At 48.4% G+C, this 18,255-nt stretch overlaps 1 protein-coding gene across 1 annotated transcript in view; it reads left to right on the forward strand.

Annotated features, from left to right (window-relative positions):
- The window catches only part of TMEM245 (transmembrane protein 245), a 533,540-nt gene that overhangs the window by 311,084 nt on the left and 204,201 nt on the right, over positions 1-18,255 (forward strand). Inside the window, exon 9 of the mRNA XM_069219563.1 lies at positions 1,089-1,179. Within this exon, the coding sequence (XP_069075664.1) occupies positions 1,089-1,179 (91 nt within the window). The remainder of the gene's footprint in view (positions 1-1,088; positions 1,180-18,255) is intronic.

The following is an 18,255-nucleotide window of genomic DNA, read 5'->3' on the forward strand; positions in this document are numbered from 1 at the left end:
AATAAAACATAAAATCATGCATGACCTTTAAACATACTGAGCCTATTTGACAAAGAGTATTTGCCTTGCACAGGTGGATTGTATCGGATAATATCAGCTTCTCATTACCACCAGTTTTGAATGAGACGTCCACTGGGAATATTCTTGGTTGCCTGTGACAGACAGCCTGCTCCGACAGCAGGTGAAATAACCAAAGAGAAATTGAGAACCTTAATGCTTCTCATTCGCTAATGCGGTGAAAACTACTACCCTTTTATTTCTCACAGAGTTTAATTTCCTTAAGTAGTAGCGACTTTAGAATAAATTTATTGTAGCACCAAGCCAGGCCTGTATTACACCAGGGGTTCACTTTCCCTGTTTGCTCCATTGGCCCACCTTTCTATAAGTGCACTTGGATCAGACTGGCATTGCCTGTCCTATTATGCAAAATGCGCTGCCCTCAAGGCAGCTGCAAATCCATGCCTGGCCTGGTGGCAGTGCATTCAGTGAAAAACTAAGCACCTACTTCCTTTTGCACAGTGCAATTGACACGCACATGGTCTTTAACTAGGGCACAGAGATCCCCAACTACAGGGGCATATGTGGTGTGTCCATGGGACCCCCCTTTCGCACATCTAAAGGCCTGCCCATATGAGGTATCCTTAGAGTGTGCCACCTTTTTGTGGCGCAGTGTCAGTGCTCCTCCTGAAGAGCATGTTCGCCTCTTCGCCAGCACTGTGACTACAGCACAGGCTCAGAGGCAGAGTAATTCCTCATTTGCATGAGACCATGCATGTCCTCATGCAAATGCAGTAATGCTCGCCTACGATAGCGCTGGTGCTACTCGTGCTCCAGAGCTAGCACTATTAGAAAAGAGGCCGCAGACGCTTGTGATACTGAAGTGCCCTGGGGCTGTACACAGCGAGCACACACACACTACCCCGTAAAAGCCACATGAGCCCCGTTGCACCTCCATCGCCTAGCTGATTGTGGTAACCTCTGGCAATAATTGAAATGTTAGCTGAATTGAGTGGATGGTATCTTCTGTTATTCTCTCCTTTTGCATGATTGTTTATGTTGCTTTTTAATATGTTCTTTGTTTTTCAAAGCTGGCTTCCTGAAGCTCAAGTGGTACAGAAAGCTCTCAATTCCGCCGCCAGCAACGTACATCAGTATGGACGAGAGTGGATAACAAACAAGGTACACACAGTTTACTTTCAAGACTTGCTTCGAACGGATAACATTAACATCTACAACAGTGACACTGCTGGCTCTCCTAGCTGCTTTCATCCTAATTCCAACCTGCCTCAAAAATATATTCTCCTTAAAGCTGTAGTCCCTTAATATTATAGCCGAAAGACGAAAGGAAACTTTTGACTTGCGACCCATGATTGAATTGCACTATACCTAAAACCACTGAAATTAAGCAATTTTGTGACTGTGATTTTTTCAACATAATTATGGATTTTCCACATTATCCATCATCTGCTGCATAATCTTCTTATTTGTATAAGAAAGTGTTTCTAGCTCAAAAGAATCAATAGGTATTAAAATGTAATGGCGTGTTGCAGCGGAGTGGAAGACCATTCAGATCATCTTTCTGTTCTTTATTGTGTTTTGATGTTAAACTGCTACTAATGAGGGGAAAGCTATAACCGGTCAGAGATTGGAAGTGTTAGGAAATGGCAAAATAATGAAGTAATAGTATTATACAATGTGACTCATAATGCTGCATAATTTGGCTTTTCTTGCCGCATAATTTAGTGAACCCTGCTGCATAATTTGGTCGTACACAATCCCACACTTTACATTGATGTGGTAGTTTGAGTGTTTACATAATATAGGTGCTCTTAGAAAGGAACATATAAGCTTTTTAAGGGGATTTCAAAATGTGCTGCGTTTTCTTGCTTTACTTGGAAGCATGCTGCAAAGTTAGTTACAGCTAGTATAATGCTATTTTCCCCTACTCGTTTTATTGTTTTCTTTTGTAACATTTGTTTGGCACATCATATCTGTGACAGGCCAAGGAACACTGATTTGCTTAATCTTCCTTGCACATATGCATGGTCAGATTTTAGATATATCTTCCTCTCTGTTAACCCCTGTCATCTGACTAAATGGCTCCTTATATGCCCCCAGCATTTCATAACATGGCTTACCCTCTATACATAATTTTATTTTGTTTGTAATCTCCCCCTTAATGTCTTTGCTCTTTCACACTCCCAAACCCCTTGTTCTCCTATATAGAAAATCAATTTTCTTTTCATCACCTGTAAGGAAACAGGCTTTTTCCAAGTTTCCTTCCCCAACGTTTTGTTCCAATTGGGCTATTAGCTGCGGGCGTTGGACTCTGAGAGTGCACTGAGGCCTGCTAACCAGATCTCAGTACCAGTGTTTTGACACTATACAAATTGCATGTCGAATTGGATACACCCTGTTGCCAAGGCCTGACTTACTTATGGGCCCCTAGTAAATGGTTCCTAGGGTACCCATGGCATGTAAGACGGAGTGTTAACTCAGGACTGCAGCACTCTGTCCGTCGTCTGCTCAGGAAATGCTGTGGATCCTATATAGACACCACCCAGGTGTGCCAACATCAATTCTTTTCTTTCTCTGTCAGCCAGCGCTCATCCGAAGAATCCTACCCCTCAGTCGTTTTTTGACTGGGCTTTTTTCCATTTTTGTTGAACTCTTTTTCGAGAATTTTTCAAACTGTTTCAAGGGATGCCTTCTAAGAAAACAGGTTTGAAGCCCTGCAGGTCCTGTCATCGGGTGATGTCCGTGATGGATCTGCACCTTCTGTGTTTGTGCTGTTTAGAGCCCAACCTGAAGTCGTGCTCCGAATGCCAGGCCATACATCAGAAGACTTTGAGGTAGAGGTCTCTAAAGCTGATGGTGGCCCAGCAGGCAACTCTGCGCAGTTCGAGTGCTTGGTTGAGAGGAAGGTTCCGGGCATTTGGGTGAATTGAGGCATAAGAAGAAAAGGAAGAAGTCGAAGTATTCTTCCTCATCTTTCGGCTGGCGTGAAAACGGAACGTCTTCATTTTAGGCCTTGTTCCGTGGAACCTGTGGCTGGGCTAACTCCATGCCTCCCCGAGTTTCCGGGAGCTGGAGCAACCCCTGCCCAAATTAAAGAGTTCTGTGAGGCTATGCGCCTCACTTTTTGGCAGACTGACCCTGCTAGAGCACCATCAACCTGTGTGGGGTTAGAGGGGCCCTCTTGGGTTCCACGCCGGTGGCTTTGGCCTCATTGCTGAGGGTCTCCCAGGGATCCAATGCTGCATCCAGACTGGTGTTGGTCATACCACCTCAGCCTTTCCCGGTGCAGGCCCGATGCTGACGCTCCGGGTGTCACCATCCCAATTGTTAACCCTGACTCAGACATGGAGCCAGAAGTGCATCACTCAATGCCAACTCCAGTGCAGGCATGTGCTTTGCCTCCTTGCTCAGATCCTGATCCCTACTTCACCGGGCTAGACCTCGGGGAAAAATTAAAGGGGTCGCTGGACCCTTGAGAATACCAGCCTTATAAAAGTGAAATGGACTGGTGTGAGGACTTGGGTGAAGCCAGCCGGCTGGACACATCTGCAGATATTGGCATGTTTTCTCCCCCTTCTTCAGTGGAAACAAGCTGAGTCCTGGATCTTCAGCTAACCTTGGTGGCTGTCAAGACTATTCTCTTGACAGAGATGCTGCAACTAGGAGCTTCCACCTCAGAACCCCTGCTCCCTTTCAATAGTGCCGTCACAAATGTCCTTCTGGGTACCTGGTCCAAACCCAGCATAGGGGTCCTGTGAGCAGGACAATTGCCCGGTGCCATCACCCCACCCCTCGGACCCAAGATACTGACGCATCACCCCTCCCAGGAGAGCTTGGTGGTCCAAGCCTTACCTTCACAAGGCGCGTTCCCTTCTGCTCCCCCGATAGAGAGTCTGTTAGACTTGTCAGCATTAGGGTGATCTTCCCTCAAACGTTTTGCCTGCTTGCCTCCATCTTGTCTGGATTTGTGCTCTGTTGGCCTTAGGAGTCTCTGCACTTTACCGCTGCTAACCAGTGCTAAAATGCATGTTCTCACTCCTCTAAACATGGTTCGATTGGCGTACACCTGATTGGTGTATTTAATTTACATGTAAGTCCCTTGCATAGTGGTATACATATGCCCAGAGCCTCTAAATTAAATGCTACGAGTGGACCGGCAGCACTTATTGTGCCACCCACTTAAGTAGCACCTTAAAACTTGTCCCAGGCCTGCCATTGCACCCTGAAAGCAGTGTCCCACTGCTATGTCGTCTTGGCATTTAAAACCCGTTGCCAAGCCTTAACCTTCCCTTTTATTACATATGTCACGCCTATGGTAGGCCCTAAGTACCCACAGGGCAGGGTGCTGTGTAAGGACATGTATTCTTTTAGTTTTACATGTCCTTGTAATGAAAAACTCCCAAATTTGTTTTCCCACTACTGAGAGGCCTACCCCTTTCATGGGGTAACAATGGGGATTCCTTATTATAATTAAAACGCTATAATTCCCAAACTGGAGGTGGTAGATATGGTATGTTTGGTATCTATGAACTTGTAATGATAAACTCTCTTTAATGGTAAAGTCGAATTTATCATTACAAGTTAAAAAAATGTCACTTTTAGAAAGTTTGCATTTTCCTGACCTTAGCCATCTGTGCCTGCAGCCTGCCTTATGTCACATGACTGGGTGTAGCTGACAATTGAGACTTTGTGAATTAACCCCAGGTGGTCACACATTAGAAGGATTAGCAGAACCATAAACTGACCTGGTGGGGGGCGGAGCTAAGCACAGCCCCACTTGCAACTGAATAGGCTGGGTTCTGCCACCAGACAATAGGCTTAACACACAGTATTGTCGGTGAAGGACAGGGGACGCAGGAAATTCCTGGAACTTAAGAGAACCCTTCTGGAAACTTCTCCCAACTTCTAGGAGCAAGGCACCAGGGTATAAAAACAGGACTCTCAGACCCACTCTTCAGTTCACCACTGGACCTGCGGAAGGACTCCCAGAGCACTGCCGGCTGATGTGACTGACTGCTGCTGTAACTGGAAGGACTCCTTTGCTGCCTGGAGCCTGCTTGGAACTTTCAGAGGCCAGCCCTGCATCACCAGCTGCACACAGGACTTTAGAAGTGACTCCAAGGGCTAGTTTAGCTGGTCTCCTGTTCAGATCAACAGGGACATAACAGGCTCCCACCATTCTAAACCTGCACCTGGACCCAGCCCGAGTGAGTCTTGAAACCCCAAGAGGTCTCCATCCATTCCTGGACCCTTGGTTGTGGTGCTAAATGTGCCCAATTAGCCAATTTCTAAAACTGAGGACTTCATATCTGCTGTACTACTTATAGGATTTTGATGTTTTGGTGTCAAATCATTTTTTTAAATGTTCCCTATTTTTCTAAATTGGTTTGGGATTTTTATTGTGTTGTTTTCACCGTATTACTGTTTGTGTACTGCATAAATACTTATCACATTGCCTCCAAGTTTAACTTGATTTCTTTTTGTGCCAAGCTATCCAGGGTTAAGCACAGGTTAATATCTTACCTTTTTTTGGTTCAACCTGCACATGATTGTGGCTCTTGCTTCACCAGGGCTCACACTCCAGTCAACCAACAAACCAATTCCCCACAGAATCCAAAAGGTTGATTTCATTCGAAAAGATGTGCTCTTCTGCCAACTTTGCATTGCAGTCAGTTAACACTGCATGCCTTTTGGCTTATGCTGTGGGATACAGTTGGTTGGAGGAGGCCCGAGGTATACTCTCAGGTTTTTGCTGATGGGAGAGATGCAGCAGTGTTCACATTTCATTGCAGAGTTGACACAACCGACTCACTAGGCAGAGCGGTTTCACGACAGTGGCCCTGAGACATTAAGCCTGGCTGAGGATGTCTGGCTTATGGGGGATGTCCCGGCTTCTTTGATGGACATGCCCTTTGATGGCGCCTGCCCTTTTGGAGACAACACAGACTTGGCGCTTAAGGTCTTAAAAAATTCTCGTGCTACAGCCAAGTCCCCCCCCCCCACACACACACACACACACACACACACACACACACACACCATGGGCTAGTTGGCAGTATTCACCATCACCTGCTTCACTGGCAATCCATTACTTCAGACATGCAGATAATCCGAAGAAGCTACTTCCTCCCCTTCGGGATTACCCCTTCATCCATGCTGCCATCTTAAGTTCAGATGATGGAGGATCATTTGCCCCTTCTCTGTGAGGAAGTTGCGTCTCCTTTGGCCAAGTGATTCATAAAGAGGGTTCCAGTGCCAGTAGTAGTCTGTGGTTGCTATTTTTGCTGCTTTCTGGTCCCCAAAAAGAACAACGGCCTTCACCCAATACTAGACCTACGAGCCCCCAGTTCCCTCCTCAAGAAGAGATTCAAGATGCTCACGTAGGCTCATGTTTTCTCTGCCCTAGGTTTAGGAGACTTGATGGTAGCTTTGAACTTGCAGGACGCTTATTTCCACTTCCCCATCCTGCCTGCCCACCAATGTTACTCACTGTTGACGGTAGGTCACAAGCATTTTCAGTTTACAGTTCTTCCCTTTGGCCTATCAGCTCCTCTCAGGTGTTCACCAACTTGATGGCAGTGGTTGTAGCTCATCTGTGGAAATCAGGGTTTCCAGTCTTCCCCTTATCTCAACTACTGCCTGTTGAAGGCTGGTTTGTCCTAGTATGGCTGCTCCCACCTCCAGACTACGGCAAACATTCTGCATTCACTGGGGTTCACTATAAACATGCGGAAGTCACACTTGAATCCCTCTCAGGTGCTCTCTTTCATTGGAGCAGTTCTGGACACAGTGCAGTTTTGGGCTTATCCTCCCGAGCGGTGAGATCAGGATATTCAGGCTATGATACAATGTTTCAGCCTCTGTTGTGCAGTTCGAAGAGACTGACTCTGAGGCTGCTGAGCCTCATGGCCAGCTACATCCTGCTCATGACAAATGCCAGATGGCATATGGGTGCTCTGCAGTGGGACCTTAAGTTCCAGTGGGTGCATCATCAGGGGAAACTCTCCAACATGGTCACACCTCAAAGGGAACTGCGAAAGATCTGCAGTCGTGGTTAACGATCCACGATTGGGCCAGAGGCATGCTCATCTCCCTTCCCCAACCAGATCTGACAGTACTGACAGATACACAAAAGGATGATGGACAGAGTGCTGAAACATTTCAAACACCCACCTCCAGTGACTGATCTGGGAAAGATCCATTTTTTTTTGCTAACCATGCCACCCCAGTTTGGACCCAGCCATAAGCAAATCATTCTTGACCCGGCTCCCCATAGGAACAGTCTAGCCCTGTCAGGCCAGGTCCTCCCTGGACTGGAAACAAGCAAAGCATCCTAGATCCGGTTTTGGGGTATCACCCCTCATCAGCCAGGCTAACTTCAATCCAGTGGCACAGTGAGCAAGAGACCCATGTCTGGACATACCCTGGCCACTTAGTGCAACTTTAGCAACACAAAAGGATGATGGACGGAGTGCCGGAACTTTTCAAAAACTCACCCCAAGTCACAGATCTGGGTTAAATCCATTGTTCTTTTGCTCACAATGCCACCTCAGTTTGACCCAGCCATATGCAATTCAGTCTTGACCCTGCTTGATCCCAATGGGAACAGTCCAGTCTGAACTGCCAGGCCAGGTTCTCTCTGGACCTAAACAAGCATCCTGGGACCAATTTCAGGGTGTCACCCATCATCAGCCAGGCCTCTGATAGATAGGTCACTGCAGAGAGTGACCAACCCCCTTTTAGGGTTTCTTAAGGTCTCCCTCCCAGGTGGGTCCCTAGATTCATCGAGCTATACTCTCCAAGGAACTCTCCGCAAGACATCTTCCGCTCCTGGCCTCTGGAACCGCTTGCTTCTGTTGGGAAGGCTCCCATTGCAACATTGTTTCTCCGGATCTTGCAAGAATTCTGCAACATCCAAGGCTGTGCATCCACCAGGGTCACAAGGGCTCTGTTTGCACCAGGAAGCACAAAGGAATCTCCCTTGGTCTGAAGGAGTCACTCCCCTGCAACCACAGGCACCTCAACACAACGTCGACCAGCTGGTGGGGTCTGCTGTCCCATGGGCATCCAATGACTCTGCAACACAGGTGGTGTGTCTGTGGCCTCCTCTGGGTCCTGATTTTCTGCTAAACAAATGAGGAGACTGTGGGCCCCTGCTCTTGTCACTGGTCTAGAGCCCCTGTGCTCCGTGACTGTTGCACTTGCCAAGGCTTGTTGGCTCTTCCTCCGGGAGATCTTCAGGCTTCAAGAAGCCCCAGCCTCCAGCACTTTGCAATCTAAAGATCAGCCCTTGTCCTGAAACTCCTGCAATGTGGGATTTCTGTTTTCTTGGACTGACAAGGCCTCCTTGTGACTCCTGTGTCGCCTGTGTGTCACTTGTTCGGATTTCATCCACTTCTTTTGGCCTTCCTGTGTGCTGAGGGCCTGCCCTGACTCCCCCCGCTGGGTAGAATTTCCTGGACCTTGCTGGTTCCCAACATTTTGCAAACTCGTCTTCAGCTCCTGGTTGCATTTGCCAATGCTTATTGGTAACCTGGATCATCACTGACCCTCCTACAATCGGTGACAGTTGAGGGACGGCTGGTAGGCGACTCCTGGGATCTTCTGCAGCTCCTGGACCTGACAGCTGGATTTCTTCTTCCACTGTCTTGCTGGAACCTGATCTTCAGGAGGGTGGGCATTGCCACCTGCACCCCCTCAGCACATCCAAGGGTGCTGGATTCTGTCCCTTTCCTTTGCAGGTCCTTCACATCCGGAATCCATCCATAGGTTCCATCCACCTGGTCCACAGGTTGTGACAGCAGCTGGACAAACAGAGGCATCCACAGACTTGAGAGAGTCCCTTCTTCCCTCTGCATCCGGGTCCTGGTGTAGGTACTCCTGTCTTCTGGGTATCCAGGGGTGGGGGCACTCTTGATCCATCCTGTTGTCTGCTGGTTTCCTCTGGGTCCACTGGAAGGGTCCTGAATTCCACAAACTCCAACCACTGCTCTCTATGTTAGCCAAGGGACAACTGAGTTGGTGACTACCTTGCACCTGGTTGCTAGAGACACTTACTGTACTTACAGCTGGTATTTCTATCTGCCTCCAGTCCCTTGCTAACTACCACACTTACCTTGGTTGGAGTCACTATTTTAGATTCCACCTTTTTTAGTATATGGTTTGGCTGTCCCATAGGGCCCTGTATGTTTTATGCTAATTCTGATGGTTATTTTCTGTATATATTGTGTGAAGTTTTCAAAGGGAGATATACAAATGCCAGTTTAGTAGCAGCGCTGTAATAAGATATCCTTTATTTTGCAACACTTGGGTGGTTCTTTCTTGTGAGTGAGTTACTGTCTGACTACTGCGGTATTGCAAGTGCTTTACATTACTCCTGGATAAGCTCTAGCTGCTCACCTCAGCTACTCCTGAAAAGCTTCTTCTATCTGGACACCTATTCACTATCACTAAGGGTTGCCTGGACTCAGTATAGTGTGCCACACCATAGGTGTACAACATAAACTGAGCCATCCTCCTACAAACAGCACTGCCATGTGGTACTGCAACAAACAGGGTGGAGTGAGGTTGTGGACCCTGTGTCAAGAGGCTCTCCGCCTTTGTGCATGACTAGAACAGCATGGCATATCCCTGGCGTTTCAACATCTGGCGGGCTCTATGAACGCCAAAGCCCACAAACTCCGTAGAAAATGCCTAGTGGATCACGAATGGCGTCTCCATACAGAGGTGGCACAAGGTCTCTGAGTAGTGGAGAGATTCTTGGTTAGATCTGTTTGCCTCTGCTAAGAATACACAATGTTGGCAGTTTTGTGCGAGTTTCCAAGGCGGCAGTCGCTCAGAGATGCATTCTATCTCAAGTCGAGCTCGGGTCTCCTGTACGCCTTTCCTCCCATACCACTCCTGCCCAGAGTTCTAAAGAAGATCAAGAATGACCTGGCATGGGGGGGCGTTGCCTTGCGCCGATGGCGGAAGAAGCCTCTCTGTGAGGCTCCCACTCACAATCTCTCACCCTGGCCCATCCTGATTGACTGCGGACCCCCATCCCAGCTGAGTGTGTGGCGGAAGGAACGGGGAGGCTTCGGTACCGAATGTGAGACGTCCGGTCCACGCAGAGCACTAGGAGCGAAGCTGGAGTCCTGTGTGGCCGAATGCGGCTAGAAGTTCAAGATGGTGGCTGCGGTTGGTGAGAAGGAGCCCGTGGACCGCTGATTGAGGAGGGGGCCGCCGGGGTTTACCTGGCTTTAAGAGGCGGCACTGTCGATGGGAGAGAGGAGCCAGTGGTGGAGCCGTGGGCTCCGAGTGTTCGGAGGCGGAGGCCCGGCGACGGGAAGAGATCGAGGTGAGCCGGGGCGCGGATGAAGGCGGCGATGGGAAGGACCTGAGGCGGGGGGACCTTTGCCAGTACAGTAGCCGCCCATCTGGATTGGGGGCCCCAACGTGGAGAGTCAGGAGACGGGGGCTCCCCGGACCTGGATTGGGGCGCATCAGCACTTGCCTTTGACGACGGCGGGACCACCCAGCGGAGGCGCAGCACCTGCGCTGCAGCGGCGGTGGAGCCCGGTCGGGCCACCGGAGCCTGCGAGTGCTGCGGAAGACCCCGAGTACAGGGAAGAACCTTGAGGACTGGGCCGGCGGGGCAGGATCCAGGGCAGTCAATAGCTGAGAACCTGGCAAGAAGAGGAGAGATGTCCCTTGGGATCTTGAACATCCCAGTATGTGAGAGAATCTGATCGGGACAGGGAGAAGGCCCAGGGTACACCCCGGTCTGGAAAAAGGAGCGCAGGGGGCACAGGCTGCCCCACCTGCAGATGGGAGACGACCTCCACGAGGGGGTAAAAGCCAGGGGACGCAGCAAATTTCATTCAACAGCGCAGATCAAACTTGACGCACGGAAAATCTATAAGGAACTGGGGGAAGCGGCAACCTGTTCCCAACGGCGGGAGGGAATAGGAAAGGAACCCCAGAAGATGGGTAGGACTGGCCAGAGAGGGACGTAGAACAAAGAAGTGGGACATACGCGGAGGAGATGATGGACCGGCCGGGACCAAAGTACACCTCTCCTGAAGAAAAGAGCGGGGACACCACGCTTCAGGATGTACTGCTGGCCATAACAGCCTCCCGAGTGGCCCTGGGAGGGAAAATTGATGCCCTGGCCACAGACCTCACAGTATTTAAAGATGACCACCGCCGCCTAGCCGAAAAGGTAGCCACTAAGGATAGGCGGCTAAAGGAGCTTCTGCCAGAGGTTAAAGATTCCACTACGACGGCGCGACAGATGGAGAAGCAAATCCGAGACTTGGAATTGCGAGCTGAGGACGCAGAAAACAGATCACGGCGAAATAACATCCGGGTGATCGGTATGCGGGAACGCATAGAAAGGGCTGGCTTAGTGGAGTTCCTAGAGGGCTGGCTAAAGGAGGGAGTGGCAGATGATGGACTCTCTCCTTTTTTCGCGATTGAAAGAGCGCATAGAGTCCCGACGCGCCCCCCACCCTCGGGGGCCCCCCAAAGACCAATAATACCCAGGCTTCTTCATTACAGGGACAGGGACTACTTGTTGAGCCAAAGCAGGAAGAAAGGAGATCGTAGAGGCTAAGCAAATATTGCGCCAACTAGGGTTTCAATATGGGGTGTTCCCGGCAAAAATCAGGGTAGTGACTAAAGAGGGCACACAGTTTTTTACTACATCCGAAGAGGTTTGGCAGTGGAAGGATAAACAATCACCGATAGAAAGCGATTTCCTGGCAAGGGACCCGCTTACAGAACGGCAAAAGGGAAGTCGGCAGAACAACCTCCGGAAAGTGGGTAGTCCTTCCCATATAGAGATGCAAAAGGAAAGACAAAAAGCAATGAAGGCAGCCGCCTCATTGAACGGCTCGGAACTTGGAGCTCAAGTACGGATAACTGAAGAGCTGGGCCAGTCAGATTCAGATCAAGAATCAGTAGTATCGCGCATATCAGACAGGTCCGTCCGAGACGTGACACCAGGCACATCCGACTGTATCATCTGAGGGGTTCACTTCTGAGCTCCCATGCAACAATTTGGAATGGGCATGGAAAATCCTCTGCACCATTACAACTATGACTGTCGTCGCTGTAGCGCGCGATACCTCGGTGGTGGAATGATTCACCAATCAGAAGGAGGCTGCGTCCTTAATTCCATGAGAGACCAGCAGCCCGGGACTGGAGATTGGCGCTATGGCACACTCCTTTTACGAACTAGGAGTACCCCTTGTTTCGATAGACTAGTTGAAATAATTATTGAGTTTGGATGAGAGACGTTCAAACGTTTGTCCTGGGGAAGGGGAGTTGGGATGTTACTTGTTGGGGTCAGTTTATGGGGTTAGGTGAGTCACAGTGCGAAATAACAGTTGAGTGGAAGCAGTACCCTGAGAGGGTAGGGATCTTAATTATAGATGATAACACAGTGTGGGGCATAGCTAGGGTGGAATGGGAGGCATTGAAATGGCAGCGTTAGACTCATCCTCTCGTGAAATATAAGGGGCATGCACACGATGACCAAGAGATACAAGGTTTTTTCATACTTACAGCGGCGGGGGATTCAGATTGCAATGTTCCAAGAAATGTATTTAACTCACAAAGAAGGGAAGGCATTACAAAAGCGTTGGAGAGGACAGGCATATTACACTACATACTCCGCATTTGCGAGAGGAACATTAATCTGGATAAGGGCTGGGGTCCCCTTTCAGATGCTGGATAGTCTCATAGATCTGGTGGGCTGCTTTTTTGCTCTTCGGGGCGGTTGGAGGGAAGAGAATTAGCATTGATTAATGTATATGCACCAAACTCCGACCAAGGTGAATTCTTCACACGCATATCAGGCCACTTAGCTACATATTTATAATGCGCCCTTGGTGCAGACCCTACGATGGACCGCTCACCCCCTGCTGCGCGACTCCCCTTTGATGAGGGTGGCACGGCAATTCTTGTCACAGCAAACAAACTGGGGACTGATAGATGCCTGGCGGAGGTTGCTCCCTATATTTAGGGACCACTCTTATTTCTCTCACTTATATGAGCTCCATGTCAGACTGGATGTTTTTTTTTGTACGCCGGAGATCTTTTTGCTTATATCTAATGCTGAGTATGTGGCCTGCACTATTTCCAATCATAACCCTCTCTTGCTATTTCTGAGATGGAGCTTGCCCCCCCCCCCTCGCATCCCCACTTGGAGACTGAAGTCTGAATCATTAGAAGATGCATATTTTCAGGGGGAGTTGAAACAACATATCACCCAATTCTTCACGGACAATGAGGCCTCGACTAGTAATCCCTTGATTGAATGGAATGCTTTCAAGGTAGTAGTGAGGGGAAGATGCATAGCAGGAGCAGTAGAGGTTTGCAGAACTCTTTTTAGGGATACTGAGCTGGCAGAATCTAGGCTGAGAGAGGCGGAAAAAGTTAGACCTGAAAATCCACTCATACAACACTCCATACTAGAGCTTAAAGCAACTGTTGCAGAATGTGTAGAGTGTCTCAGTTGCTTTGATTACAGAAATTACCTTACTAGGGCACACGGGGAAAGAGACAAGACGGGCCGGATGCTGGCATGGGTGGTGTCGCAATCTCATAGGAACTCAACCATACTCGACATGATGTCAGAAAGAGGGGAGCATATATACGACCAGGAACCAATTAATACACACTTTATGACCTACTATGAACGACTATATACAAGTAATCTCAGATATGACAGAGACGCTACTGAATGTTATTTATCCCAGATGCAACTTAAGTCAATACCGCCAGAAATTGCGGAGCAGCTGGGTGGGGCCATTACACAGCCGGAATTTAAGAAGGCCATTGGGGAATTAGCGAGGGGGGAAGACACCAGGGACGGATGGCCTCCCTATCGAATTCTATGCCACCTACATAGATTTGTTAGTTCCGCAGTTGGAGATTCTGTATGGGACCGCGAAAGAGAGAGCGGTATTACCAAAATCAACGTGGGAAGCGATGATAATACCCTTGCTAAAATCTGGAAAAAATCCTACCGAGACTGGTGCGTACAGGCTACTATCTATGTTGAACCTTGATTATAAGATCCTCAGTAAGATTTTGGCCACTAGACTTCTCCCATATATGACAACCTTAATACACCCAGATTAGGCGGGATTTGTCCCTGGGCGAAACACAGCGGATAACATTTACAGATTGGTAGCAATCATGAGGGATCAGAATTCGGATAGTACAACACCCGGGGTTCTGGCGGTAGACATATAAAAAGCCTTTGACAGTCTAGAATGGGATTTTCTCTATGCGGTGATGGCCCGGCTCAGATTGGGGCCCAAGTATATTGCTTGGATAAGACTGTTGTACACTGAACCCACTTCCAGGGTACGTACTGGATGGACAATATCCAAAAGCTTTGCGGTTGGGCGGGGCACTAGACAGGGATACCCTCTGTCGCCTGTGCTTTTTCCGGTGGCAATGGAACCATTGGCGGCTGCGGTGAGTGGCGGTGGGGGGTGGTCCCGGAATACTAGCAGGGGGTGAGAGACACCAGATAGCCTTATATGCAGACGACGTATTGATCTTCTTGGAGGATGTACACAGGGATCTGCCACGGGCACAGCAGATGCTTGCTCAGTTCGGCAGACACTCTGGATTAGGAGTGAACTGGGATAAATCCTGTTTGTTCCCTTTGAGATCCTCAGTGGTGCCTCCGTTGGGGCAAGGAATGGTCAAGTGGGTTCCAAGCTGTCTTCCCTATTTGGGTGTTAAGATCTTTTACGACCCGCAAGATACTCTAGAGAGTAATGTGGGGGCTCACTGAGATCACTAAGGTCCAGTATGGATTTTTGGCAAACCTTACCTTTATCTGTAGCAGGAAGGGTAGCGATTCTTAAAATGATAGTGTTACCACATCTATTATACCATTTTACTGTACTACCGGTGTGGATACCCAAGGCCATATTTAAAGAACTCGAGTCAATGGTCATTGCATTCCTATGGGGTGGTGGACAGAAGAGAATGGCTAGCGGTTACGGACTTTGAAGCTTACTACTTGGCAGCGCAACTCCAGTGGTTGGCGCAACGGATTGCAAGTAGAGTAGAACCAGAGGCTAGAGTGCAACCGTTCACCCCTCCAGGGGCTAGGATATTTGAGGTTTTATTGGGTTGCTCGGGTGATGGGAGACAAGACTCCCCAGAATTAAATTTTTTGACTTAATGCTGGAAAAGTTTCCTTCGCAAAATTAAGATTAAAACCCCTTACTCCCCGGAGCTTCCTCTGTTGTCCTTGCGGGCTTTGCATCTTTGGGGTGATTGGAGGGGGGGGGGGGTTTCAGACTTGGTTAGAGGCAGGAATTCAGTCAGTTGGAACATTGTTTAAAGGAGGGACACTGTTACCCTTTAATGCCCTTAGAGCAGAATTCGAGCTACCGAGAGGTCACTTCTTACTGCATGGTGCTATTGCGGCCAGTATTCGCAGGCATTGGCGGGGAGGGATGGGGGAGCCTCCTACACAAGCAACCTGTACATACTTGGCGACATCTTCCGGTAAATATAAAGCAGTGTCGAACCTATACAGCAGGATTCAGGCCGACAAGACCCTACCCTTGACCCAACTTAAATCGACATGGGAGGAGGACCTGGGGCCTGACATTACTGATGGGGACTGGGGGCGCATCCCAAATTGACCTGAAATGCCAGATTTAAGCTTATTAACTTCTATGTATTGCATCGGGCATACTTTACCCCCGGTCGGATCCATAGATACTTTGGAACGGAAGTAGTAGGATGCCTGAGATGCGGATTGGCGGGAGCGGAATTTAAGCATATGTTTTTGGACTGCCCTCAGTTGGAGGTATCCTGGGCGACGGTGAGCAGGATCGTGGCTAAAACTATAGGACGGGAAATCCCCTGCACAATGGGCCATTGCCTGCTTGGATGGTTCCCACATTCCGCCAAGTACAAGGTTACTAACAAGTTTCAAGACCTGGCCTATCTATTGGTAAAAAGGGAAATCGCGATATCCTGGAAGAACCCAGTAGGTCCGAGAATACCCCAATGGACAAGAGAACTGACCAAAGGGGCTGGTTGTGAAGGGAGTATTCTTCATAGGGAGGCCAAAAGAGGACTGAGACCACCAGAAGTAGCGCAGGGCTGGGAGATAGTGTTGGAAGCCCTTAGGGAGGAAAGCAAGGCAAATCCTGACCCTGACGGAGGGGCTACTGGATAGGCAATTGAGCCACACTTTTGCCCCAACTACTGAGGGCTTTCGCTCACGACTGCAAGTTCAGGAGGTATGGGTACGATGAGTGAGGTCATTGTCCTCATATACAATGAGTGGAATCTCATACCCCGGACATGACACGTGTAGGTACACTGTTGCTACTACACTGTACTGATTGGCTCACCTAAGGGGGGAGGGGAATTGTTTAGTTCTTGTTTTTAAAAAAAAAAAATCTTTTTTTTTTTTTTAGGAACAGAATTATAAGGATCAGGATTGGCTTCAGGCATTAGATACCAAGATTATTGTGTATTGTATTGTACTGTATTATGTCTACCCAACAATGGTTGAATAAAACTACAATAAAATATGTTTAAAAAAAGAAAAAGAAAGAATGACCAGGTGTAATTAATCCTTGTGGTTCCAGACTGGGGAAGGAGAGGCTGGTTCCCGAGCTACTGAGCAGGGCCATTGATCCTTTGATCATACTGCCTCTTCATGATGCTCTTCTGTTGCAGCTGCAGGGGAGGGGTCGTCACCACAACCTGTCCACTCTCCTCCTTCTTGCATGGAGATTAAGCAGTGGCATTTGACAGCCTTTGACCTTTCTCCTAAAGTCTGGAACATAATCTTGGCAGACAGGTATCCCTCCACCACAATGGTATCTACCTGTCTTTGGAAGAAATATGTGGCATGGTACAAAGACAGTCTGTCTGTTCATTCTTTCCCTTGCCCAGCAGAGCTCTTAGGGGATATTTGTCTGCTATTTCTGCTTTTTGCGGTTGCCTGATCAACCTTTTTTGTTTTACTCATAACTTTCCTCCTTCCCCATTTATTATGCCCCAGTGGGATCTAAATTTGATTCTGACTTTTTGATGTGCACTCCCTCCGAGCTCCTCCACACTTGTCACCCAAGGCTTCTTACATTGAAAATAGACCTTCTTGTGGCGATTATATCTGTCCACAGACTGAGGGAGGTGCAGGCCTTATCATCTAAGCCACCCCACCTTTCTCTCTATCCTGACAATGATGCTTTGCAATAGGGACTCTTTTCTGTCAAAAGTGGTCACGCCTTTCGTGTAGGCCAATCCATCACCTTGTCTACTTTTTATGCACCCCCACATCCTTCTAAGGAAGAGGAGAGACTGTACCGCGTGGACCCAAAAAGAGTGTTGGTGTTATCCTTTGACCGTACAAAAGAGTTCTGGGTGGATGACCAACTCTTTGTAGTGTATGTGGGTGCAAAGAAAAGTCATGCGGTGCAGAAGCAGGCCATCTCCAGATGGGCCGTTCTCGCATTACGATCTGCTACACACTGACCAAAAAGCAACCCATGGGTTTGTGTTATCATTCTACTCGAGCTAAAGCTGCGACCACTTCGTTAGCATGCGGACTTTCAGTCCTGGACATCTGTCAGGCGACATTGTGGACATTTCGGCACACGTTTACCAAACACTACTGCCTGTACAGTCAGGTCCATAGGGGTGGACACTTTGCACAGTTGGTCCTGCAGGACTTTATTTGAAACTGGTTTACAGACTCATTTCCGGGGATGGCATTGCTTGGGTATCTATTCAAAGGTATAGAATCTGCAGCTAGAAGTCTCTTTCAGATGGACAAGTTACTTACCTTTGGAAACGACTGATCTTCTAGAGACTGTATCTATCTGTAGATTCCTTCCTGACTCACCCAATCTCCTTGCACTACGAACTGATTTCTAGGGGCAGACACTCCCCTTTCAAGGCCTTAGTTTTGACACACCAGTAGTCCATGATCTCCATAGCTCTGTGCTTCTGGCATGGAAAGTCTTAAAAAGAACTTGGCGTGGGTGGCACCTATATAGGAACTGCAACATCATTTCTGGTGCAGACAATGCCGACATTGAAAACAGAGCCAATTGATTTTACCTTCAGACTAGTAGAGGGTACTGCTCACAAAAATCTTCTGGATGCAGTTTAGCTCCTGGGGAGGATTTTTAAAGGTAAGGAATCTGCATCTAGATTTAGTCTCTACAAGAAGTGGCATTACTGAAGGTAAGTAAC

The sequence above is a fragment of the Pleurodeles waltl genome, chromosome 2_2, assembly GCF_031143425.1.
Source record: "Pleurodeles waltl isolate 20211129_DDA chromosome 2_2, aPleWal1.hap1.20221129, whole genome shotgun sequence".
In the NCBI taxonomy this organism is placed as follows: Eukaryota; Metazoa; Chordata; class Amphibia; order Caudata; family Salamandridae; genus Pleurodeles; species Pleurodeles waltl.